This window comes from Heteronotia binoei, chromosome 5 (assembly GCF_032191835.1).
Source record: "Heteronotia binoei isolate CCM8104 ecotype False Entrance Well chromosome 5, APGP_CSIRO_Hbin_v1, whole genome shotgun sequence".
NCBI lineage: Eukaryota > Metazoa > Chordata > Lepidosauria > Squamata > Gekkonidae > Heteronotia > Heteronotia binoei.
In genome coordinates, this window is record NC_083227.1 from 6,775,519 (window position 1) to 6,800,042 (window position 24,524).

The window sequence follows — 24,524 nt, forward strand, 5'->3', positions numbered from 1 at the left end:
TATTTAACAAATTATTTTTGATATAATGGTGAGAAAAAAAACCATCCATCTTTTTCTTCCCATAATACATATAAGCATGCCAGCCGAATTTATTTCCATGCGCTTCCAACATTAAAAGTTTTTTATTCAACAGCGTCACCCAGTCTTTTATCCATACTAAGCAAACTGCATCATGATATAGTCTTAAATCCAGAAAAGTACTTCTTTCTCTACTTTCTCCATCTTACCAGCCTTCCCAAGTGCTAACAGAATCTCCCTCTATATTTCAGCAAAGGATGATCAGAGGAATGAGGAGGGTGAAGAAGTTTATCATCAAATGCCAGATAGAGTTGAAAATGAAGACTTGAAAGAAAATGTCAGGAATCATATCAGAGTGGAGAGAAAGAAAGACGGCTGTATGGTTGAGAAGTGTGATGGAAGACAGTGGAATATACATTTTCCAAAGCACAGGAAAATGAAAGCAAGTAAACCCATTCAGTGCACAAAGTATTTCAGAAATAGATCACAGCTTCTTGTGCACCAAAGAATAAAGAGAGAGGAGAAACCTTCTGAATACTCAGAGAGCAGAAATAAATTCCGTCTCAGTGGCAATCTTCAACAGCATGAGAAAACCCACACAACAGAGAAGACTTTTGAATGCTCAGATTGTGGAAAGAGATTCAGTACAAGGAGCAGTCTTCAGCATCATCAGAGAACCCACACAGGGGAGAAACCTTTTGAATGCTCAGAGTGTGGAAAGAGATTCAGTACAAGTGGCCATCTTCAATATCATCAGAGAGTCCACAGAGGGGAGAAACCTTTTGAATGTTCAATGTGTGGAAAGAGATTCATGTTCAATGGTGATCTTCAAAGGCATCAGAGAACCCACACACGGGAGAAGCCTTTTAAATGCTCAGAGTGTGGAAAGAGATTCAGTCAGAGTAGCGACCTTCAGTGTCATCAGAGAACCCACACAGGGGAGAAACCTTTTGAATGCTCAGAGTGCGGAAAGAGATTTAGTATGAGTGGCCATCTTCAATATCATCAGAGAGCCCACACAGGGGAGAAGCCTTTTGAATGCTCAGAGTGTGGAAAGAGATTCAGTCAGAGTGGCAGTCTTCAAGTGCATTGCCGAACCCACATAGGGGAGAAACCTTTTGAATGCTCAGAGTGTGGAAAGAGATTCTGTCAGAGTAGCAATCTTTATCGTCATCAGAGAACCCACACACGGGAGAAGCCTTTTAAATGCTCAGAGTGTGGACAGCAATTCAGTCAGAGTAGCCACCTTCAACAGCATCAGAGAACCCACACAGGGGAGAAGCCTTTTGAATGCTCAGAGTGTGGAACGAGATTCAGTCAGAGTGGCAGTCTTCAAAGGCATCAGAGAACCCACAGAGCGGATAAGCCTTTTGAATGCTCAGAGTGTGGAAAGAGATTCGGTCAGAGTGGCAGTCTTCAAAAACATCAGAGAACCCACAGAGGGGAGAAATCTTTTGAATGCTCAGTGTCCCGCCTTGGCTCGCCACACCCGGACTCGTAAATTATCCCAAGGGAGGCTTTCAGTGCTAGAGAGACCATCCCAACAAATGAGACCACTTCTCTGTTACCCTAAGTGATTGTGAGGGTCTCCTGAGATTACCTACCGAATTACCCAGTCAGTGTGAGAGGGGGTAACAAGCAGGATCTCCACCCATGTTTACAAGGATTTTTCCCTCAGTAGTAATCTCAATGAATGAAGCCTTAATTAATGAGGCGGGTTTTTATTAATTGTGGCTGGGGGTATAAGTCAGTGGACTGCCAAACAGATGCACACTCTCTTGGACAGAAGATGGTTGATATAACTTTGAGCAATAACGCGATTGCTTCTAGAACATTGCTGCGATAGTGTGAATGAAACAATGCATTTGAACCAGGGAAACTGCGTAGCTTTCCTATGGGTTGCGAATCAACTTAACGTTCACGGGGAAACATCTTATTTTGTTTGGTGACCTCTAATAGACAGGACAAGAGAACTATTACAAAGGGGTGTTATGGGATTAAAATGGTATTGACTCACATAGGATAAACCAGGTAAAGGGAAGTCAGGCAAGGTGGGGGAATGAGTTAGTTGCACTGCCTTTTCTGGAACTTAATCTTTGGCGCTCATGGATTTAAAAGAAGGACGAGAATTGCCAAAAGCCAGGCCTTCGCACCTTTAGGATCACTTTTCCCAGACAAGCCTCTGGTCAGTATTTGATGACACACATTCCATGTGATTGTAGGACTTATTTTGATCCTATTTGCAGACCAAGTAAAAGTCTGGAGGAATGACCCTGTGAGATGTTGAGAAAGAAGATTGCCTGCATTACCTTGTCCAAGGTACCAGATTAGTCCTTCGAGGGAGGAGGGGTCCAGGCGTAACACCACCCCCACCCCACCCCCACTGAACTTGCTGATGAGATGTTGCCCCGTCAGCCTCTGTTACCACAGTGGCAGCTGTCATCCCAGAGGGTCTGATGAGGGTAAGGGGAGCAAGCAATGGGGCAGGCCCCAGAAGGCTAGACCACTGCATTGAAGAATCCAAACAGGAGAAACCTTTTGAGTGCTTGAAATGTGAGGAGATTCAGTTAGAGTGGCACTCTTCAACTGCATCAAAGAACCCGCGCATGGGGAGAAAATGTTGGGAGCGCTCAGATTGTGAAAAGAAATTCAGTCAGTGTGACTGTTTTCAGAAGGTATATGAACTCATACAGGGGAGAAATCTTTTGAATTCTCAGACTGTGGAAAGAGATGCTGTTGCAGAAGCACTCTTTGATTGGCAACTGAGATCCCACACAGGGAAGACACAATTTTAATGTTTGGAGTATTGAAAGAGATTCAGTCATAGTGGTATTCTTTTACTGTATTGAGGAACCCACATAGGGAGGATCCATGTAGCTTCTTTGCCTGTAAAAAGAGCTTTTCTCCTATTTCACACCTGAAAGACAACCACAACCATAACGAGTATTGAAAAGAGGCCAAATGCTGTAAAAGGCTTAAATGTACAGAAGAATCCTTACCCTAATCAGAAAGAAACATTATAAGTGCTTGGATTGTGGAAAGAGCATTAGCCATTTTCAAAATCCCAAAAAGCTCCAACAGAAAAGGGAGGAAAAGGATGAGCAATGGGATCTCCAGGTCAGAAAATCAGTTGATCTCTCTTTTAGAATCAAAGAGTCCACCCAAGGGAGGAATCTCATCAATGCTCTGAATCCGGCAATAACCTGAGGCACAAATCTAATGTTCATTTTCCTCAGAAAATGAACAGAAGAGTGGAAATTTCTTATAGCTGGTTCTGATGAGGTCCTTCAAAGGATCTGGTGTTGTCAGTTCAGAACAGCTGAGAACGTGGTTACACCAAGGAGGAAGGGCGCTTTTAGCGGTTCCCCTCTGTGGCAGGATTTCTGTTGGGTTGGCCGTCTTTTATGAAATTGGCTACAAGAGCTCTTTATGAAAATTGGCCATCAAGGGTTCAAGCATTCATAGCGCCAACAGCTCAGGCTGAGGATCTAGGTCAGTAGAGAAAGTGTGTGAAAGGCGAAGGCTATCTCAGGACAGGAAAAGACTTACATGGTATGAGCCTTATATGGTATAAGCAGGAACTGAATAGGGAAAAGACAACTTGCCATCTGTAAGATGCAGCTGCAGAGTTTGGAATGTAGTTTGACGTATATGATAAGATGACGAAGAAGTAGAGATAAGTGATAAAGGGGATGTTTAACCTGGAGAGGAACATATGAACATATGAAGCTGCCTTATACTGAATCAGACCCTTGGTCCATCAAAGTCAGTATTGTCTACTCAGACTGGCAGCAACTCTCCAGGGTCTCAAGCTGAGGTTTTTCACACCTATTTGCCTGGACCTCTTAGGAGGCGGCTAAGAGGTGATAGGATCACCATCTTCAAGTACTTGATGGGCTGCCATATACAGGATGGTGTGGAATTGTTTTCTGTGGCCCCAGAAGGTAGGACCAGAACCAATGGGTTGAAATTAAATCAAAAGAGTTTCCGACGCAACATTAGGAAGAACTTCCTGACTGTTAGAGCGATTCCTCAGTGGAACAGGCTTCCTCGGGAGGTGGTGGGCTCTCCTTCCTTGGAGGTTTTTCAACAGAAGCTAGTTGGCCATCTGACAGCGATGGATATCCTGTGAATTTAGGGAGAGATATTTGTGAGTTTCCTGCATTGTGCAGGGGGTTGGACTAGATGACCCTGGAGGTCCCTTCCAACTCTAGGATTCTATGCTTCTGGGGGGGGGCCCTTATAAACCTTGAAAATTTGAGCAGAAGGGGCCTGACGTGGATAGAGACAGGGGTCTCTGCTGGTTGAGCCATGGAAGGGGGCTGAACTGCACTAGAGACAGGAGACTGTCTCTATGCTGGTCATGCCTTTCTAAATGGGACTTGGGACTTAGATTCTAACCAGGAAAATGTAGACTAATAGAGTGAAGTCCCTGTTGGGCCTTGGATTTTTCATCATGCTCTCTGCTTTACTGTAGAACTATGCTTTGTGCTTGACTATCTTCTCTAACTGTGTAACTGTATTCTGAAATGTACTAATGGTATCTAAACTGTTCTGCTTCTCTATCCATTTATTTTAAGGCTTCTGTGTGGAGTGTAACAAAAGTTTGGTGTAGTGGTTAACCGCGGGGACTCTTATCTGGGAGAACCGGGTTTGAGTCCCCACTCCTCCACTTGCACCTGCTGGAATGGCCTTGGGTCAGCCATAGCTCTGGCAGAGGTTGTCCTTGAAAGGGCAGCTGTTGTGAGAGCCCTCTCAGCCCCACCCACCTCATAGGGTGTCTGTTGTGAGGGGAGAAGATAGAGGAGATTGTAAGCTGCTCTGAGTCTGATTCAGGGAGAAGAGCGGGGTATAAATCTGCAATTCTTATTATTATTATTATTCATTCATATGTATTAGCCTTCTGATAACTATGGGTTGTTTGGGTTTCTGAAGGTAGAAGGCATACAAAAATAATTCCCACAACACCCTCCTCTGCGGAACTTGCTACTTCAGGTTATCCTCCAATCTAACTCTTGACATCTTGAAATCTGGCAAAAACAGTTCCTTCCCCAGATCCTATGAAGGAAGAGACCTTTTTAAGGTAACAGAAACCTATAGCCTCTCTGCTGCTGGTGTAGATCTAGTGTAACCAGCCGGCATCCTTAATTTACAAACTCTTTTATCTGAGGAGCAGTTCTAAAGAGGCATTTCTCAACCCTGTTCCCTCCCTAGTTCTGCCTGCTGTGAGCTTTTTGGGGTCCTTCGAAGCCGAAAGCATTCTGGCAGTAGGATTACTTTGGTCTGAAAGAAAAAGATTGCGTTCCCTAACCAAAGAACTCAGAAAGTTCAATGGGCCCCATAAGATATGATTCAGAATTGATCCAGGGATATCTGGCACTCTTGGGGGGGGGGGGCTGTTTTTTAAAATAATTGGTACCAAATTTGCTCCATCATGCTTGTGCCTCTCCTCAGCCCCCCTCTGCCAAGTGTACAAAAGGCTGGACCAGGAATCCAATTTATGGGACCTAAAGAAGGTGCCCTCTTCCTCCATTTTTCCCAATGGAGGGGGGTGGTGCAAAGGCACTTGAAGGGACTGTCCCTCTCAATCCCTTCCTTCGCCAACCCACACAACTCCATGGACGGGATCGCCAAAGGCACAGTTCACTCTCTCCCCAGAGTCACGTGGTTTGGAGAAGGGAGTCACCAAAAGGGACAGTCCCCTTCAATTTGGATAGCTGAATCAGCATCCCAAAATCATAGAGGAGCTCAGAAACGTTCTCACAAGAACCAAAATGCTGATGTTTTGGCACACACAGCCCCTCTGCCAGTTATCTGGGCCCGGACCTTTTGCATCGTTGCTCTGCCTCTGTGGGCGGGTCTTCCTGAAGAAGTGGGCGTGGATCCCACCTCAGAGATCTTCAGGAGGGGCTACAAGGTCTGCTGGTTTGCCAGGGCTTTTATGGAGGCGGAGGGGGTTGGATTTCAGTTATCTCTGAAGGGAGCCAGGGGGATAATTATGACGCTTGTCCCTGTACTTTGAACTTCATCTGGCAATGTTTAACTATTATTGCAAGCTGCCTTGAACTGCAAGGGAGTGCCTTGACTGTTGTGCTTGGTGGGCCAGCTTAGGGTCCTTTGCAAGAGGATGGAGTGCCAAGGAGCCAGGTGCTGCAGCAGCTGGTTGAAAGCTGCATTTTGCACAAGGGGGAAGAGTTGGCCATCCACGGCAATCCTCTCGTTGCTAAGGTGAGTGACTGCTTCTGAGGTCTTCCTTTGATAGTGCCTCTTGGCACTTCAGGATTCAAAAGCTGACTGTGTCTGAACATGGAAGTTCTCTTTAATCACCCTGCCTAGTAGCCATTATTAGACCTCTCCTCCATGAATCTATGTAATCCCCTTTTAAAGCTGTCTATACCTGTGGCCGTCACTACATCTTTTGGCACAAGATCACTGTATAAAAACTATTTCCTCTTGTCCATCTTGAATCTACTGCTGTCAGCTTCATTGGATGCTTCTAGTGATTTGAGAGAGGGGGGAAAGTTCTCCTTGTCAGCTCTCTCCATCCTGTGCAACCTTTAGATCATAAAAGCCCTACTGTGGTGGCAAATCTGAGGATTTCCATTGGTTGGATGTGGGCTACACAGGACTGGCTCACACTCTGTCTCTGGCATGCCACTGGCTGATTCTGCTCTCTCCCACCCACCGCCTGCCCCATCAGGTGGGAACCCCACCAGACAGCCCCTGACTTCTGAGGGAGACAGTTCTCTGCTGACAGGTTCTCCTGGGGGCTTACTGACCTCTACTGCCTCTCCTCAGGGCCCAGTGTAGGAAGCCCAGGATAGCCCGTTCCACCTTCCCCCCCCAATAACAATGCTACTGCAAAGCAAACAGTAAACTGTGAGAGACAAGTTCATGAGACAAACAATATCACTTCCCATCAACTGACACAAAAGGAATGTTCCTTCACAGCAGGGAGAGGCCAGATCCACAGCAGCAGATAATCAGACATACTATACAGTGTATCAGGTCTCCTTCCAACTGCAAATACTCTTCACTCTTTCTATTCAAATTCGGGTACAGAGGGCTCGTATGATGGAATGGACTCCATTCTCTCCTATGGGCCCTGTAGGATACAATGCAGTCCATTCTGTCCTATGTCCAGAGAGAAGCCATGCTAGCTTCATGATTTTGCTGGGCTGAGGCCCGAACTATGCTAAGGTCACATTGCAGTGAAGAGCTACCTAAGAAACGCTTAGGTCTCCACTCTGAGGCTGAGACTTTTCAGATTCTGCCATCTAACACCGTGTGCCAATGTATTAGATAGAAAAGCTAGCTTTCCTCTTTTGTGCTGCTAGACTACAGAGATTGTTTTACCTCATATCAAAATTGTTCTTTTAAGAATTTAATAAACCTCTACTTTGCTGAGATCTGCTTTGTTGTGAACCTCTGGCCTGGCTTGGGTTCCTTGACAGGGTGGCAGTTTAAGGGGATCGAGGCCTCTGTGCACAACTCAATCTACGAACAGTGCACTCTGGCTCGGGGAGCGAGGTTATTATTTTGGAGAGTCAGTGTGGAAAAGGCAGGGAAGAAGACAAGAACATCAAGGGGTACTGCTGGAATAGAGGTTACTGTGGGGCGAGATTTGGGCACTTCAATTTTTGCCAAATCAAGGGAAGCCCAGCCTAGCCTGGGGCGGTGGCAGTCCAGGTCACCCCCCTTTTGTTGGTGCTGGTTTCCTTTTGGGCCCCACTGGGGTTGTGCTCCTGGCAGGGCCTTGCCGGAGACCTGGGAAGGAGGGGGTGGGGATTGGGGAGGGGGGCTGCCGTGGGATTTGTGCCTCAAATGGGACGGGATTGCTGACTTCCAGGGAGGAGACACTGGAGAGACCCCTGTTCCGTGAATATAGTAATAGTAACACTCAATATTTATAAACATTCGGAAAGTTCAAAGCACTAAGCACGTATTCACATAGAATGGCATAAACACAAAAACATAGCAAAGATAAGATTAAACAATGCAAGATGCATGAGACTCCACCAAGGACGAAAAATCTCAGTAAATGGTGGTCTCTCATGGTGACTCATGCATCTCGCATTGTTTAATTTTATCTTTGCTATGCTTTTGTAAGCAGTTAAGCGATTCTATGCGAATACATGCTTAGTGCTTAAGACCATAAGAGAAGCCATGTTGGATCAGGCCAACGGCCCATCCAGTCGAACACTCTGTGTCACACAGTGGCAAAAAATTTTATATATACACGCACACTGTGGCTAATAGCCACTGATGGACCTCTGCTCCTTATTTTTATCTAAACCCCTCTTGAAGGTGGCTATACTTGTGGCCGCCACCACCTCCTGTGGCAGTGAATTCCACATGTTAATCACCCTTTGGGTGAAGAAATACTTCCTTTTATCCGTTTTAACCTGTCTGCTCAGCAATTTCATCGAATGCCCACGAATTCTTGTATTGTGAGAAAAGGAGAAAAGTACTTCTTTCTCTACTTTCTCCATCCCATGCATTATCTTGTAAACCTCTATCATGTCACCCCGCAGTCGACGTTTCTCCAAGCTAAAGAGTCCCAAGCGTTTCAACCTTTCTTCATAGGGAAAGTGCTCCAGCCCTTTAATCATTCTAGTTGCCCTTCTCTGGACTTTTTCTAATGCTATAATATCCTTTTTGAGGTGCGGCTACCAGAACTGCACACAGTACTCCAAATGAGACCGCACCATCGATTTATACAGGGGCATTATGATACTGGCTGATTTGTTTTCAATTCCCTTCCTAATAATTCACAGCATGGCGTTGGCCTTTTTTATTGCAAATGCACACTGTCTTGACATTTTCAGTGAGTTATCTACCACGACCTCAAGATCTCTCTCTTGGTCAGTCTCTGCCAGTTTACACCCCATCAACTTGTATTTGTAGCTGGGATTCTTGGCCCCAATGTGCATTACTTTGCACTTGGCCACATTGACGCCCACTCACCCAGCCTCAACAGATCCCTTTGGAGTTCCTCACAATCCTCTCTGGTTCTCACCACCCTGAACAATTTAGTGTCATCCGCAAACTTGGCCACTTCACTGCTCACTCCCAACTCTAAATCATTTATGAACAAGTTAAAGAGCATGGGACCCAGTACCGAGCCCTGCGGCACCCCACTGCTTACCGTCCTCCACTGCAAAGACTGCCCATTTATACTCACTCTCTGCTTCCTATTACTCAGCCAGTTTTTGATCCACAAGACGACCTGTCCTTTTACTCCATGACTCTCAAGCTTTCTAAGGAGCCTTTGATTAGGAACTTTATCAAAAGCTTTCTGGAAGTCAAGGTAAACAACATCTATCGGGTCTCCTTTGTCCACATGTTTGTTCACCCCCTCAAAGAAATGTAACAGGTTAGTGAGGCAAGATCTTCCCTTGCAGAACCCATGCTGAGTCTTCCTCAATAACCCGTGTTCATCAATGTGCCTACTCATTCTGTCCTTGATAATGGTTTCTACCAACTTTCCCGGTATTGAAGTCAGACTGACTGGCCTGTAATTTCCCGGATCTCCTCTGGAACCCTTTTTAAAGATGGGGGTGACATTTGCTACCTTCCAGTCCTCAGGAACGGAGGCAGATTTCAATGAAAGATTACAGATTTTTGTTAGAAGATCCACAAGTTCAACTTTGAGTTCTTTCAGAACTCTCGGATGTATGCCATCCGGACCCGGTGACTTATTAGTTTTTTTAATTTGTCTATCAGTTGTAGGACCTCCTCTTTTGTCACCTCAATCTGACTCAGGTCTTTCAACACCCCTTCCAAAATTAGTGGTTCTGGGGCGGGCAAAATGTTGTCATCTTCCACAGTGAAGACGGAGGCAAAAACTGTCTATATATTTTGAGGATTGATTAGTAAGCAAATTAGTTTTTCTGCATTAAGGTTTTGGAACTTTCCAATTGTTCGTGAATATTGAGTGTCACTAACTGATTATGATATGAACTGAACACAGGTCTCTCCAGTGTCTCAGCCTTATGTGTTCCTCCCGTTTGGTTTGCAACTTCCAGGGAGGGCCTGGAGATGTTCTGGAATAACAATGCTGCTCTCCAGAGATCAGCCCCCTGGGGGAAAGGGTGACTGCAGGGGGGGGACTCTGTGGCATCAAACCCCAATTAATCCCATCCCATCCACAACCTCCCCTCCTCCCCCTCAGTCTCCAGGTGTTCTCCAACCTGGAGTTGGCAACCGCAGCAGAGGGAGTGAAGGGCCCTGAGAAGAGAGGTGGCGGTGGGAGGGGGGAGAAAATGGTTCAGGTTTGCCAACTGCCTGGAGGAAGGGCTGAATTCGAACTTGACTCTCCCTGGGCCCAGCCTTCCCTCTGGGACTGGTCTGCCTTGCAGGGTGGGTGGGTGGTGGACAGGAGGGAGAAGGGACTTGGGTGGAACTCCTGGAAGATGGACAGAGTGAAAATGGCTAAATCTGGGGTGGGGAATTTCCGAGGAGGGGAGGGTCCTCCAGGAGACATACTGCCTTAGAGGGAAAGCCACCCCCCTTAGGCAGCCATCTTCTCCAGAGGATCTGCACTTTGTAGTTTGGGGATGGATTGCAATCTGGAGAGATCTCCAGGCCCCACCAGGAGGTTGGCCAGCCCAGCAGGGACCCTGCGGGAGGAGAACCCCCCTTGCTCCAGCCTGGGGTCCCTCGGCAGGGATAATCCAGGGCAGGGTCCTTCACCTTCAGCCCCCTGGCTACCCCCCACCAGCTGTGCCCCCTCGCCTGCCTGACTCCACAGAGGCTTTCAGCATTTCCCTGGACTTGCAAGGAAGGGCCAGAAGACCCAAAGAGGCCTTCTCTCCAGGGGGGCAACAGAAATGCCAAATGGCCTATTCCAAGAAGAGCCTGGTACCGTCATCACTAAACCGCCCCCTTTTCTCCCCCCCCCCCATTGAGTTTGAGGGTCCTTATTCCAGGAGGGGGAGGACTCAGGAGGGGGGGCCCAGCTGCAGCCTCCTTTCTCTGAGCAGCCCGGGACACCCGAGGAGGAGCGGAACCCCCTGCAGCAGAGTTACTCCCGAGCAGCCCCATTGAGCAGCACAAGGCGTGGCTGACGGCAGCCCGGCTGAAGCGCCTCCAGGACACCTTTCTCCTTCCTCTGCAGCACGGAGAGGGTTAAAAGCGCTGAGCTGCTTGCTAGAGAGGCCGAGCAAGGAGAGGGAGGGGCTTTTCCTAGGGAAGGGGCGGGGTTTGCATTTGCAGGGCGAAGGAGGACTGGGAGGGGTGCAGAGAAGCTGCAGGAGGAGGGGAAAGCCTTGCAGCAGCCGGGAGGTCTCCTTGGAAGTAAGTCTTATGGGGGAGAGAAGCATTTAGATCGAGGGAGGGAGGAAGGCGGGGAGCATTGCAAGCCTGGGCAAGTCTCTGGATGAATTTCTTGTATATTCCCTGCTTCTTTTTATTTTGGGGTTTGGGTGGCGTGAAGGTCGTGGGTGTGTACGTATTTACCTTTTGGCACACACTGTCTGTCTCTCTCCATCCCCCAGGAAGAAGGCTTTCTTCATAGCCCAGTGAATAAAGGAATGTTTTCAAAGACAGAGGAGAACCAAGAGAAGGGGAAGGAGATGGAAGAGCAGGACCCAGAAGGACCTGGAACTGGCAAAGGAGCAAGCAAAGGCCCCGATCCCACCCCAGCTGGGAGTGGTGTTGAATTCTGGGAAAGGGCTGGGCCAGAGATCTTGGCTAAGAACACCCTGACCTCAGAAGTATGTTGCCACTGTTTCCGACAGTTCCGCTACCATGAGGCCGATGGGCCCCGAGAGGTTTGCAGCCAGCTCCATGGACTTTCCAGCCAGTGGCTGAAGCCGGAGAGGCACACCAAGAAGCAGATCCTGGACCTGGTGATCCTGGAGCAGTTCCTGACTCTCCTGCCCCAGGAAATGCAGGGCTGGGTCAGAGGATGCGGGCCAGAGACCAGTTCCCAGGCGGTGGCCCTGGCCGAAGGTTTCCTCCTGAGTCAGGCAGAGGAGAAGAGGCAGGCAGAACAGGTGAGGGGATTCCCTCCAGGTGTGTCTAATTCAAGCAACGATATCTCACCTTATCTTAAATTTTCCTTCCCAGATAATTGTGTAGAGCCTCTTTCTGACCCCTGCAGATAACACATCAGATCTGCTGATAGGAGGGTGTAGAATCTGGGAGTGGGGCAGGATCCATTTCTTGGTCTCTCTTCCATTCCATCTCTTCCCCTTGCTGCTGTTTCAGATGTGGGGACCACCTTTGGAGATGGAAGCTGCAATCCCTGAGGCAGAAGGAGCTTCCTTGGAGCAGGGGCAGAGGGGGCAGGCGGTGGAGTGTGCCCAAGATGCCCTCTCCTGTGGTAAGGACTCCTTGTGCCTGGGGAGCCTGTGAATGTGACGGGTAGAGAGGTCAGGTCAGTGGGGGGAATGCAGATTTCTATAGGCAACACAGAGATATTTGTAGGCACTCAATATCCACACACTGTGATGTCTCTAAAAGATCAGACAAACTCCTGGAGGACCATTTATCCCATAACTTTAAAAATTCATCTCTCACCTTCCTTCCCTAAAAGGTCTCAGATTCCCTGTGGAGGGGAAGGCAGGCAAACCTCGAAAAGGAACATCCACCTTCTGGGGCAGCAGAGCTCTGAAACCACTCCCTGGGGGCCAATAATCATGGGGACATTTTCCTTCTGTGTCTGTGCTTGGAGGGTCATCTGGGGGGCTGCTGGGGGCCGCAGGGGGGTGGAGTAGGGATGGCAGGCTCTGGCCCAGCACTTGCAGGCACTGGAGAGGGTCTTGGGGTGGGACTTGGGACAGATGTGATGTCATGTTGAGGTTGTGTCAGGCTGAAAACCTAGTTTAATTTAATTTAACTTTAATTTGCGATTTATACCCCACCCTATCCTGCAAGGCGGACTCAGAGCGGCTTACAGCATTAAACCGTTACAATAACAATAAATAAAACATCTCCACTTCAGCATGCCCCAGAGATACTCTAAAAGCTCATTCCTATGGCCCTCCAGTCCCCAGAATTTTTCTAGTCATGTCTGGTCCAACAGGATGGTGCTATCTCATGCTATTGCATTTCCACTCCTCATTTCCCTCCTTGTAGAGCAAACACAACTCTGACTGAAGTCTGAAATACATTGGCAGTATTTATAATTCCTAAGGCTCAGAAGTCCCTGGTGCTTCTCTTCTGCCTCTCTCAGAATGTAGTATAAAGTATTTTAAAAACGAGTTGAGTGTACATAGTGGAAAGTTTCACAACCCTGAGAATAGTGTGTGTGTGAACCAGGAAACATACAAGCAAACACCCTCTCTCCCTCCCTCATCTCAGGACCTGGCAGTGAAGAGATGCTGTTGAGCCGTTGTCTTTTCCACGGTGTGGGAACAGTTGCTGCACTTCCAATCCAGGTAGGAGAGATGAGCAGAGGGGGCACAGCCTGGGTCCCTCCTCCTTTCTCAGGGGAGCTCCTTCTGTTTCTACAAGGGGTCCGTGAGAGAGAGCCTTTGAATGCTGTTGCAGTTACCCATCCCAAGCCTTATTTTCTGTACCTTCCCAGACGACTATCAGCCATTATCAAGGACAGAATGAGTAGGCAGATTGATGAACATAAGTCATTGAGGAAGACTCAGCATGGGTTCTGTAAGGGAAGATCTTGCCTCACTAACCTGTTACAGTTCTCTGAGGGGGTGAACAAACATGTGGACAAAGGAGACCCGATAGATGTTGTTTACCTTGACTTCCAGAAAGCTTTTGTTAAAGTTCCTCATCAAAGGCTCACCCGCCTCACGGTCCCACTGGGTCGCTTCTATGTGCTGTTTATGGCTACCCCAGCCCCTCTTTCTCCTCATTTCTTCCTTTAAAACTTTTTTCCTCAGGACTATATAAAACTCAAGGGGTGGGTATGATATGGATTTCTCTCTCTTAGTCTCTTCGGGGTATTTGTTTTCAGATGGAAATATAATTCGCTTCGTAGGGGACCGCAGCAGTTTTGACAGTTTTCCCAAATTATAGGCACCAGAGAAGTTTAACATAAACCACAGATATTTATTTCAACACAAAGACTTAAACTGGGGATATGGGTGATATATACACGGGCTATAAAGTATCTCTCACAGTTAACAAGTTGCTCAGTTGTTTCAGGCTTTCTAATATATCTTTCTTAGGTCTCTCAGGTTCACAGTTCCTAAATAGTACACTCTCCACTACTAGTATAGGCTGGCCTCTTGGGTATGATGTGCCAAGTCTCTCTAGTCGACTGGAGCCTCTACTCCCAGCCCTTCAAACTTTTAGACCCACATCTCTTCCCTCAACCACCTCTCTAGATCTTAAGAGATGTATATAAGTGTCTGTGACCGTTCAGGTCTTCACGGTGACTCTTCCTTTTAGTCACACACAGCCCCTTGCTGTGTTTATAGAGCTAGCAGTCAGCTTTTCTTCTCAGCCACTGTCTCAGCTCCCTCCAAGACCAATTCTCTCAGACTCTGTCAGACCACTAACTGACTCCCTCAGCCATTAGCTGTCAATCTCACACTGAGAGTTCCGAGCACTCTCGCCCCCATCCTCAGGTCACCAGACGCAGGATCTGTGCGTCTTCAGTTTTCTTTGGTTTTCTGTTTAACCCATACCTTACCGTCACAGTTGTTTACCTTGACTTCCAGAAAGCTTTTGTTAGAGTTCCTCATCAAAGGCTCCTTAGTAACCTTGGGAGTCATGGAGTAAAAGGACAGGTCCTCTTCTGGATCAAAAGCTGGCTAATTAATAGGAAGCAGAGAGTGAGTATAAATGGGCAGTCTTTGCAGTGGAGGACGGTAAGCAGTGGGGTGCCACAGGGCTCAGTACTGGGTCCCATGCTCTTTAACTTGTTCATAAATGATTTGGAGTTTGGAGTAAGCAGTGAAGTAGCCAAGTTTGCAGATGACACTGAAATGTTCAGGGTGGTGAGAACCAGAGAGGATTGTGAGGCACTCCAAAGGGATCTGTTGAGGCTGGGTGAGTGGGCGTCAATGTGGCAGATGCGGTTCAATGTGGCCAAGTGCAAAGTAATGCACATTGGGGCCAAAAATCCCAGCTACAAATACAAGTTGATGGGGTGTGAACTGGCAAAGACTGACCAAGAGAGAGATCTTGAGGTCATTGTAGATAACTTACTGAAAATGTCAAGACAGTGCGATTGCAATAAAAAAGGCTAACGCCATGCTGGGAATTATTAGGAAGGGAATTGAAAACAAATCAGCCAGTATCATAATGCCCCTGTATAAATCGATGGTGCGGTCTCATTTGGAATACTGTATACAATTCTGGTCACCTCACCTCAAAAAGGATATTATAGCATTGGAAAAAGTTCAGAAAAGGGCAAGTAGAAGGATTAAAGGTTTGGAACACTTTCCTGTTGAAGAAAGGTTAAAACGCTTGGGGCTCTTTAGCTTGGAGAAATGTCGACTGCAGGGTGACATGCTAGAGGTTTACAAGATTATGCATTGCATGTAGAAAGTACAGAAAGAAGTACTTTTCTCCCTTTCTCACAATACAAGAATTCATGGGCATTTGATGAAATTGCTGAGCAGTCGGATTAAAACGGATAAAAGGAAGTACTTCTTCACCCAAAGGGTAATTAACATGTGGAATTCACTGCCACAGGAGGTGGCGGCGGTTACAAGCATAGCCAGCTTCAAGAAGGGATTGGATAAAAATATGGAGCAGAGGTCCATCAGTGGCTATTAGCCACAGTGTGTATATATATGTGTGTGTGTGTGTGTGTGTATATATATAATTTTTTTTGGCCACTGTGTGACACAGAGTTTTGGACTGGATGGGCCATTGGCCTGATCCAACATGGCTTCTCTTATGTTCTTATGACTCCCTTCCTGGGTGAGATCTCTGAAGAGGAGGGAATCTTCTTTATCTTCCAGGGTCCATTTTCCTTTGAGGAGGTGTCCATCTCTTTCACGGAGGCAGAATGGGCCCTGCTGGATCCGGGACAAAGAGCTCTGTACAGGGAAGTCATGCTGGAGAACTATGGGAACGTGGCCTCTCTGGGTAAGGATCTTTCCAAGGTGCCAAAGGTGCAACTTGCTGCCATTGTGAGGAGGAATGAATCCAAATATTGAACAGCAATGCATCATTTTGACACCCTTCCCACCACTTGGGGTGGGGCTGTTGCTCCCTGGCAGAGCATCTCCTTTGCATGCAAAAGGTCCCAGGTTCACTCCCCAACATCTCCGATGAAAAGGATCAGGTAGGAGGTGAAATGAAAGACTCTGCCTGGGACCCTGGAGAGCCAATGCTGGACTGACTGGATGATACTGACTCCAAGGGACCAGGGGTCTGATTCAGTCTAAGGAAACTTCACGTGTTCATAGAATCATAGAATTGGAACTCCCCTCCAGGGTCATCTAGTCCAACTCCCTACAAAATGCAGGGGATTCAGGACTGCCCTTGTTGCATGCCCAGAGGATGGCATAAAAAAACCCCCTCCACAAACCTTGGCTAAAGTTGCTTCCTGACCCCTAAGTGGCAGTCACATTTCCTTGGGCATGTAAGAAAGGGCCACAAGATCGAAGCACTGATGCAGTCCTTCCTTTCCACAGACCCCTTTTAAAAATAAAGTATATTAAGTATTTAAAAATAAGACATCACAAAACAGCACAGTTTCTGCAGCTCAGCAACAGTAAAACAAAAAAAAAAGCCAACTATTCTGTCTAAGATAGGAAGCACCTAAACGGCACTCCTTGTTTCAGCATCAGTATTGCAACGGGAGCCTAATGTACTCCAGAGAGATGTATTCATCATGATGCAGAAAGGAAACATCCAGGTGTACTAGCATCCCAGGAGCATAAAGTTAGCCTGGCTTCCCTCTCATCCATGCCCATATTATAGTTTCTGCCTCTCTAGGATCAGGTGGTATGAATGACCCAATCAAAGGTCCTGCTGGATGGAATTTTCCACCATCTGCAGGGCTGGCACCCCCACTAGGCAAACTAGGCGGTTGCCTAGAGTGTCAGCAGGGCAGCGGTGGCAAATTGGACCTCCCCCACTCCTCCAAGGCTAACGCCTACATTGCCCCCCGCCTCCTCCTCCCTTCCTTCCCCACCCCATGTCAATTTCAATGCCTCTTCCATTCAGGAAGTGGGGAGGGGAGGAGTCAGCGGCAGGGGGGCGCCCTTTCAGGATGCTGGTCCTGACAGATTGCAAGCACGGCCCCGTGGCGCGGTTTTACCTGCTTATCAAGGGATCGGGGGAAGGAGGACTTTAGATAGCCAGAACGTGGTGCTAAAGCCAGTTCTGGCATTGAAATCGACATGGGGTAGGGAAGGGAGGGAAGAGGAGAAGTTTCAGTGGCTGTGGGGGGGTGCTGTGGGGGAGGGAGCCAGGCAGCGAGTCTGCCTTGGGAGCCATGGGGCATTGGGCCACCCCTGAGTATCCTCATCCCCTCACCCTCCTGTTTGCAGAACAGGATAAAGGTTCCCACGATTAACCAATGACTACATTCTGGGATCTGGCCTTGAAAGAAATGATGTGAACTGCAGGGAGGCTCAAATTATGAACACCCACAAATCACACCAGACCCCGTCACAATGCCTGTAACCCTTGGGGGAACTAGGATTCTGTGCCATTCTGCATATACTGGTTCAGATTCTGGACTTTGATCTGGAGTGCGGTGCTGACCTTCCAGAAGAATTTCTAGTCTTCAGTTTCTTCCCTTCCCCATGTAAGACTGATGGCTTTCTCTCTCTCTACAAAAGAAGCCAAAAGTATAAGAGAAACTGGTGGAGAAAGAGAACGGCCCTGCTTTTGAAGACAGATTGCAGGGTTCTGCTAGAGCGGCATTTCCCTGACCTGGGGTGGGGAAGGGAAGGAGGAGGAGGCGAGGGGGGGGGGAGACTAGGCCTGACGTTCCTTGGCCAGCTGGGATCAGGGGACCCAGCCCTGCTTGTGCTGCTAGAGACAGTGGTTTAAAAGGTGAGTTGCTCCCATCCTGTTTCTTTCCATTTTTCTTTTTCTTTTCCTTTTTTCCTTCCTTTTGTCCCCCCTTTCTTTCACTTCTTCCCTCTCTTTTCCTTCCTTCCTCTTTCCTTTTTCTTTCTTCCTTTTTTCTCTGTTTCCAACTCTCTCCCCTTCCCTCCCTTTCTTTCTTTTTGTTTCTGTCACTCACTCAGTCTTTTTCCCTATTTGCTTTATTTCCCACTCCCCTTCCTCTCTCTCTGTCAGTTAGTCTTTTCCCTTGTCTCTTTCCCTCCCTCCCTCCCTTCCTTCCTTGCCATTGCTAATTTGAGTAGAGTGGGGTGGGGTGGGGTGGGGGGAAGAAGCTTGAAATGCCCTGCCATTTCATGTTTTCCCAGGCTGCCAGTTCATGTTTTCCTTTCTTTCTCTCTCACTTTTTTTCTTTATCTCACTTTCTTTTTTCTCTCTCACTTACTTTCTTTTTCTCTCTTTCACTTTCTTGCTTTTTCTCTCTCTCTCTCCTCCCTCTCTCCTCCCCCCCCCACCATTTCATGTTTTCCCAGGCTGAGAGCATTTTATATTTTTAGTTTTCTGCCGTGTGATCCTTGTGCTTTTTCTTGATGTTTTATTTTAAAAGTTGCATTGCAAAATCCCACTATTCACCTACTTTTCCTAAACAAAACATTGCAATAGTTTTATGCTTGATGTACATCATTTCCTGTCCCCCGCCTCCACCCTCAAAGTCTCCACCCCCAAATTTTAGTGGGCCACAAAGGAGAAGTGTAAAAATAACCAAGCCAAAGCAGGGAAAAGTTTGGGAAACCCTGTTCTAGAGGCTCCCAAGAGCAGATTTCCTTCCCAGATGAGTTGGCTCAGAGTGAGTGAGCTTCACTCTTATGTCAAGAGAACAGGCCAGAAGTAACCATATGAGATTCCTGATTCCCTTCTGAGCCACATTTGGTCTGGTACAATCATAGAGGCCGGTGGGTAAGGAGGGAGGGAGGCCTTAATCTGGAGGCTCAGAAGCTCCTTCTGGGCAAGAGTTCAGCTGAAATTCTTCATGGGTGGGGGAGGTATCCTTAAATACCAGATATTCTTGGGGGAAGGTGGAGGGGTGGCTGAGATCAGTCCAGCTGGATGAAGCCAAAGGGCCATCAGTCCTTTCCTCCTGCAGTCCCATAGATGCCTTTGGATCTTACCAGCCTTCCCAAGTGCTAACAGTTTCTCTCTCTTTAATCCAGGAGACAATAATCAGAGGAATGAGGAGGGTGAGAAACTTCATCAGGAAATGCCGGATAAAGTTAAAAATGAAGACTTGAACGTAAATGTCAGAGTGAAGAGAAAGAAAGGTGGCTGTATGGCTGAGAAGCGTGACGGAAGACAGTGGAATATACATTTTCCAAAGCACAGGAAAATAAAAGCAAGCAAATCCATTCAGTGCAGAAAGTATTTCAGAAATACATTACAGCTTCTTGCGCATAAAAGAATAAAGAGACAGGGGACACCTGAATACTCAGAGACAAGACATAAATTCAGTCTCAGTAGTAATATTCAACAGCATCAGAAAGCCCATACAGGGGAGAAACCTTTTGAGTGCTCAGAGTGTGGAAAGAGATTTGGTATGAGTGGCAGTCTTCAACGTCATCAGAAGATGCACACAGGGGCGAAGCCTTTTGAATGCTCAGAGTGTGGAAAGACATTTAGTACGAGTGGCCATCTTCAAAAGCATCAGAGAACCCACACAGGAGAGAAGCCTTTTGAATGCTCAGTGTGTGGAAAGAGATTTAGTCAGAGTGGCAGTCTTCAATATCATCAGAGAACCCACACAGGGGAGAAGCCTTTTCAATGCTCTGAGTGTGGAAAGGGATTTAATACGAGTGGCCATCTTCAAAAGCATCAGAGAACCCACACAGGGGAGAAGCCTTTTGAATGCTCAGAGTGTGGAAAGACATTCAGCCAGAGTGGCCATCTTCTAACACATCAGAGGACCCACACAGGGGAGAAGCCTTTTGAATGCTCAGAGTGTGGAAAGAGATTTAGTCGGAGTGGCAATCTTCAAGAGCATCAGAGAACCCATACAGGGGAGAAGCCTTTTGAATGCTCAGAGTGTGGAAAGAGATTTCGTACGAGTGGCAGTCTTCAAAGGCATCAGAGAACCCACATAGGGGAGAAACCTTTTGAATGTTCAGATTGTGGAAAGACATTCATTTGGAGAGGCAGTTTTCAAACACACCAGAGAACCCACACCAGAGAGAAGACTTTTGAATGCTCAGAGTGTGGAAAGAGGTTCATGTGGAGTGGCAGTCTTCAGTGTCAACAGAGAACACACACAGTAGAAAAACTTTTTGAATGCTCAGACTGTGGAAAGAGATTCAGTTGGAGTGGCAGTCTTCAGCTGCACCAAAGAACCCACACAGGGGAGAAGCCTTTTGAATGCTCAGAGTGTGGAAAGAGATTCAGTACGAGTGGCAGTCTACGAAAGCATCAGAGAACCCACACAGGGGAGAAGCCTTTTGAATGCTCAGAGTGTGGAAAGAGATTCAGTCAGAATGGCAGTTTTCAAACGCATCAGAGAACCCACACAGGGGAGAAGCCTTTTGAATGCTCAGTGTGTGGAAAGAGATTCAGTCAGAGTGCCAATCTTCAAGTGCATCAGAAAACCCACACAGGGGTGAAGCCTTTTGAATGCTCAGTGTGTGTAAAGAGATTCAGTCAGAGTGGCAATCTTCAACGTCATCAGAGAATGCACACAGGGGAGAAGCCTTTTGAGTGCTCAGAGTGTGGAAAGAGATTCAGTGATAGTTACCATCTTCAAACGCATCAGAGAATCCACACAGGAGAGAAGCCTTTTGAATGCTCATTGTGTGGAAAGAGATTCAGTCGTAGTGGCAGTCTTCAATATCATCAGAAAACCCACACAGGGGAGAAACCTTTGAATGCTCAGAGTGTAGAAAGAGATTCAGTCAGAGTGGAAGTCTTCAAACGCATCAGAGAATCCATACAGAGGAGAAGCCTTTTGAATGCTCAGAGTGTGGAAAGAGATTCATGTGGAGTGGCAGTCTTGAAAAGCATCAGATAACCCACACAGGGGAGAAGCCTTTTGAATGCTCAAAGTGTGGAAAGATATAGTACGAGTGGCAGTCTTCAAACACATCAGCGAACCCACACAGGGGAGAAGCCTTTTGAATGCTTGGAGTGTGGAATGAGATTTAGTACGAGTGGCATTCAATATCATCAGAACCCACACAGGGGAGAAGCCTTTTGAATGCTTGGAGTGTGGAAAGAGATTTAGTGGGTAGAATGCCAGCAGGGGGGTGTGGGCTTTCCAGTGTTTTGACTGTGTCACATGTATGACTATCTGCCCACAGGACAGTAGTCTTGGATGTGTGCTCGATGCAAGGAGCTCCTGGTCCTCAGGGAACGAGTTCATACCCTTGAGGCCAAGGTGACTGACCTGGAGAAGCAGAGACAGTCAGTTACGCACTCGAAGACTCTCAGGGATGTATTAGATGAGCCCCAGTCTGAACATGGCAGCCCCATTGCTGTCAGGGAGCATGAGGGTCGAGAGAGAACAGGGCACCATGCTGAGGTTAAGGGGAATGCGCCCTCAGAAGAGACCTCTTCTTCAGTTTGTGAGTGGGTATCCTTTCGCGCCAAGGAACCATTCCTGGGCAGGGAGAGAGGAGGGGTCTTGGTAGTTGGTGATTCGATCCTTAGGCAAGTAGACAGCTGGGTGGCAAAACCGCGTACTGACCGTATGATGATTTGCCTGCCTGGTGCGAAGGTAGCAGACATTACGCATGTTGTAGATTGGCTGATAGGCAGTGCTGGGGAGGAGCCAGAGGTCGTGGTGCATGTTGGCACCAACGATGTGGGGAAATGCAGTCGTGAGGTCCTGGAGGAAAAATTTAGGCAATTGAGTTCACATATTCAAGATAAGGAAACCATTTTTTAATAAAGTTATTCTTATAGTTCAGTATTTCCATGATTAAAAGCTGTGTGGACAATTTATCTCGCAATATAAGCTCCCTGACTTTCGCAAACTATTCATCCATAGTAGAAAGACTACTTTTTTTTCCAATTCTGAGCTACTAAAATTTTACCTGCCAGTATCAAGTAAGCAATAAGCTTTTTGTGTTGAGGAGTGGAAAAACTATCTGGCCAGAGATTTAAAAGTACTGATTCTGGCGTTAAAGGTACCATACAACCAACTATTTCGGATATTTTTGCTATCAACCGGGTCCAATATTTTTGAATTTCAGGGCGTAGCCACCAACAATGAAGAAAGTTACCCTCCTTATCGCACCCTTTCCAACATTCCACATTATTGTTGAGTTTACTTTGAAATTTTTTTAAAGGAGTCAAATACCAACGTGAAAGGAGTTTCAATTGTTGTGTATAAATATTTATAGCTCTGCTCTTTAAAAGGGGTGAGTTCCAAATCTGAACCCAGTCGTCTTCAGTGAATTGTGTATCGCAGTCCCTTTGCCATGCATTTTGCTGTGAGGTAGGTAGCACCCATATTTTATCCATCAAAATTGTATAAATTATTGAAATAATGCCTTTCAAATTTGTTCTTCCTGATTTTAGAACTTTTTCAAAGCTATTCAGTTGTTTAGTTTTATAAATTAGTGGAATTACAAGGTGAAAAACCTGATGGATTTGATAGTATTGGAACCATGAAATAGTAATATGATGTTTCTCCTCTAGTTGTTCCCTAGTTCCTAATTTACCTGCAATTGTTAGGTCATTTAACCTATATAAGCCCGTTTTTCTCCATTCCCCAAAAGTTAAAGAGGCTTTTCCTGGGACAAACCAGGTTTGCCCCAGAAATGCCATCACGGGAGAGGTTGAAGGGGCCAACTGGCCTCTTACTTTATCCCACAGTTCTTAGAATTTCAAATAAGGGTTGTGTACCTCCTGCCATCTCCTATCTTTTTTATCATTCCAAAGGACCATTTAAAAAGGGATGGGCAAGAGAGGACTGTTCAGTTTGGATCCAAGATACCTGTTGGGTAGGGCTGGCATAAGACACTATATGCTGAAGGTTAGCTGATATTATATATGTATAAAGATCTGAAAGGCCTAAACCACCTCTTTTAGTAGGTCTAGTTAATAGTTATATGGATATCCTTGCTTTTTCCCCATTCCATAAGAATGAGAGAATTAATTTCTGCCATTTTTTAAAATAGGGATTGATATTGGAATATTTTGAAATCTAAAAAGGAATTTAGGAAACAGAAAGGATTTAATCAGATCAATTTTTTCCATCAAGGAAAAAGAAAGTTTGGCTCAGTCTATAATAGTGGAATGCATTTCTTCTATTAAGGGGTTGAAGTTGCAGCTAAATAATTTTTGAAGGTTAGTAGGGATAAGTATTCCCAGATGTCGCCATTTCTCTTTTACCCATTTGAATGGGAAAGATTTAGAAATATTGTCCTTAGTATTATCGCCTTTATCTTCAAGACTTATTGTAATTGATCACAAACCCTGAATATGTGCTAAATTTATCAATCTCTTTCATGACGTTAGTCAGAGAAGAGATTGGCTGAGATAAATAAAATACTGCATCGTCTGCGAAATAACTTGCTTTATAAACTGTTTTATTGACTTCTATACCATGAATTTCAGTGTCTGAGCAAATAACATAGGAAAGAGGTTCAAAAGATAAAGCAAATGTTGTTAGCTGCCCTGAGTCCACTTGCGGAGAGGGCAGGATAGAAATTTAAAGTAATAAATAAATAATAAACAAATAAATGAGAGAGGGGGCAACCCTGTCTGGTTCCTCTATAAAGAGGGAAGTCTTTTGAAAGATAGCCATTTAAGCTAATGCTTTCAGTAGGTTTTGAATATATTGCAGCTATAGACCTTAAACGTTTAGGGCCAAAATCCATCACCTTTAATACAGTTTGTAAATAAACTGGTTCCACTCTGTCAAACGCTTTGTCCGCATCCAGTGACAATATAACTGAAGGTACTTTTTTAGCTTTACAATACGTGATGAAATTTAAGGTTTTCCTTACATTGTCAGATAGCATTCGGCCCAGAATAAAGCTTGTTTGATCCATATGCAAATACCGAACTATTATGGCACTCAGACGACTTGCTGATAGTGTAGAAAAAACCTTGAAGTCGTGATTGAGTACCGAAATCAATCGGTATGAGGTTGGGTATTCTTAATCTCTACCAATTTTATGGATGGCTACCATACGTGCTTCCAACCAGCAACGGGGTATCTTACCAGATTCAATTACATGATTACAGATGTCAACTAAGGGCTGAAGCAGACTTGTTTTAAACTTCTTATAGAATTCTACTGGGTATCCGTCCCTTCCTGGAGCCTTATTATTTTTAATTAAAGAAAGATTTTTTTTTTAACTCCGGAACTGTGACTGGCTTCTCAAGCAGCCCCAGATGGTCTGAGGATAGTTTTCTATTAAAATTAATGGAGTCTAAATACTGCCTTGGGGTTTGGGATTTGTTGTAGAGTAGAGTCGTTTATAATAGTTCACAAATACTTCCACTATGTCCTTAGAAGAAATGATTGACTTGTTTTGCTTATTTTTAATAGAATAAATCAAGGTATT

General features: G+C 46.1%; 3 protein-coding genes across 3 annotated transcripts in view; 2 read left to right on the plus strand and 1 right to left on the minus strand.

Moving 5' to 3' along the window:
- The window catches only part of LOC132572109 (zinc finger protein 850-like), a gene marked incomplete at its 3' end in the record, with an annotated part of 50,864 nt that extends 30,001 nt beyond the window's left edge, over positions 1–20,863 (plus strand). Inside the window, exons 3-6 of the mRNA XM_060238907.1 lie at positions 920–1,483; positions 9,384–9,394; positions 16,489–16,506; positions 19,483–20,863. Of these exons, the coding sequence (XP_060094890.1) occupies positions 920–1,483; positions 9,384–9,394; positions 16,489–16,506; positions 19,483–20,863 (1,974 nt within the window). The remainder of the gene's footprint in view (positions 1–919; positions 1,484–9,383; positions 9,395–16,488; positions 16,507–19,482) is intronic.
- The window catches only part of LOC132572129 (zinc finger protein OZF-like), a 1,123,325-nt gene that overhangs the window by 227,735 nt on the left and 871,066 nt on the right, over positions 1–24,524 (minus strand). The gene's annotated exons all lie outside the window — the stretch shown is intronic.
- The window catches only part of LOC132570915 (paternally-expressed gene 3 protein-like), a 234,642-nt gene that overhangs the window by 178,284 nt on the left and 31,834 nt on the right, over positions 1–24,524 (plus strand). The window lies entirely within an intron of this gene.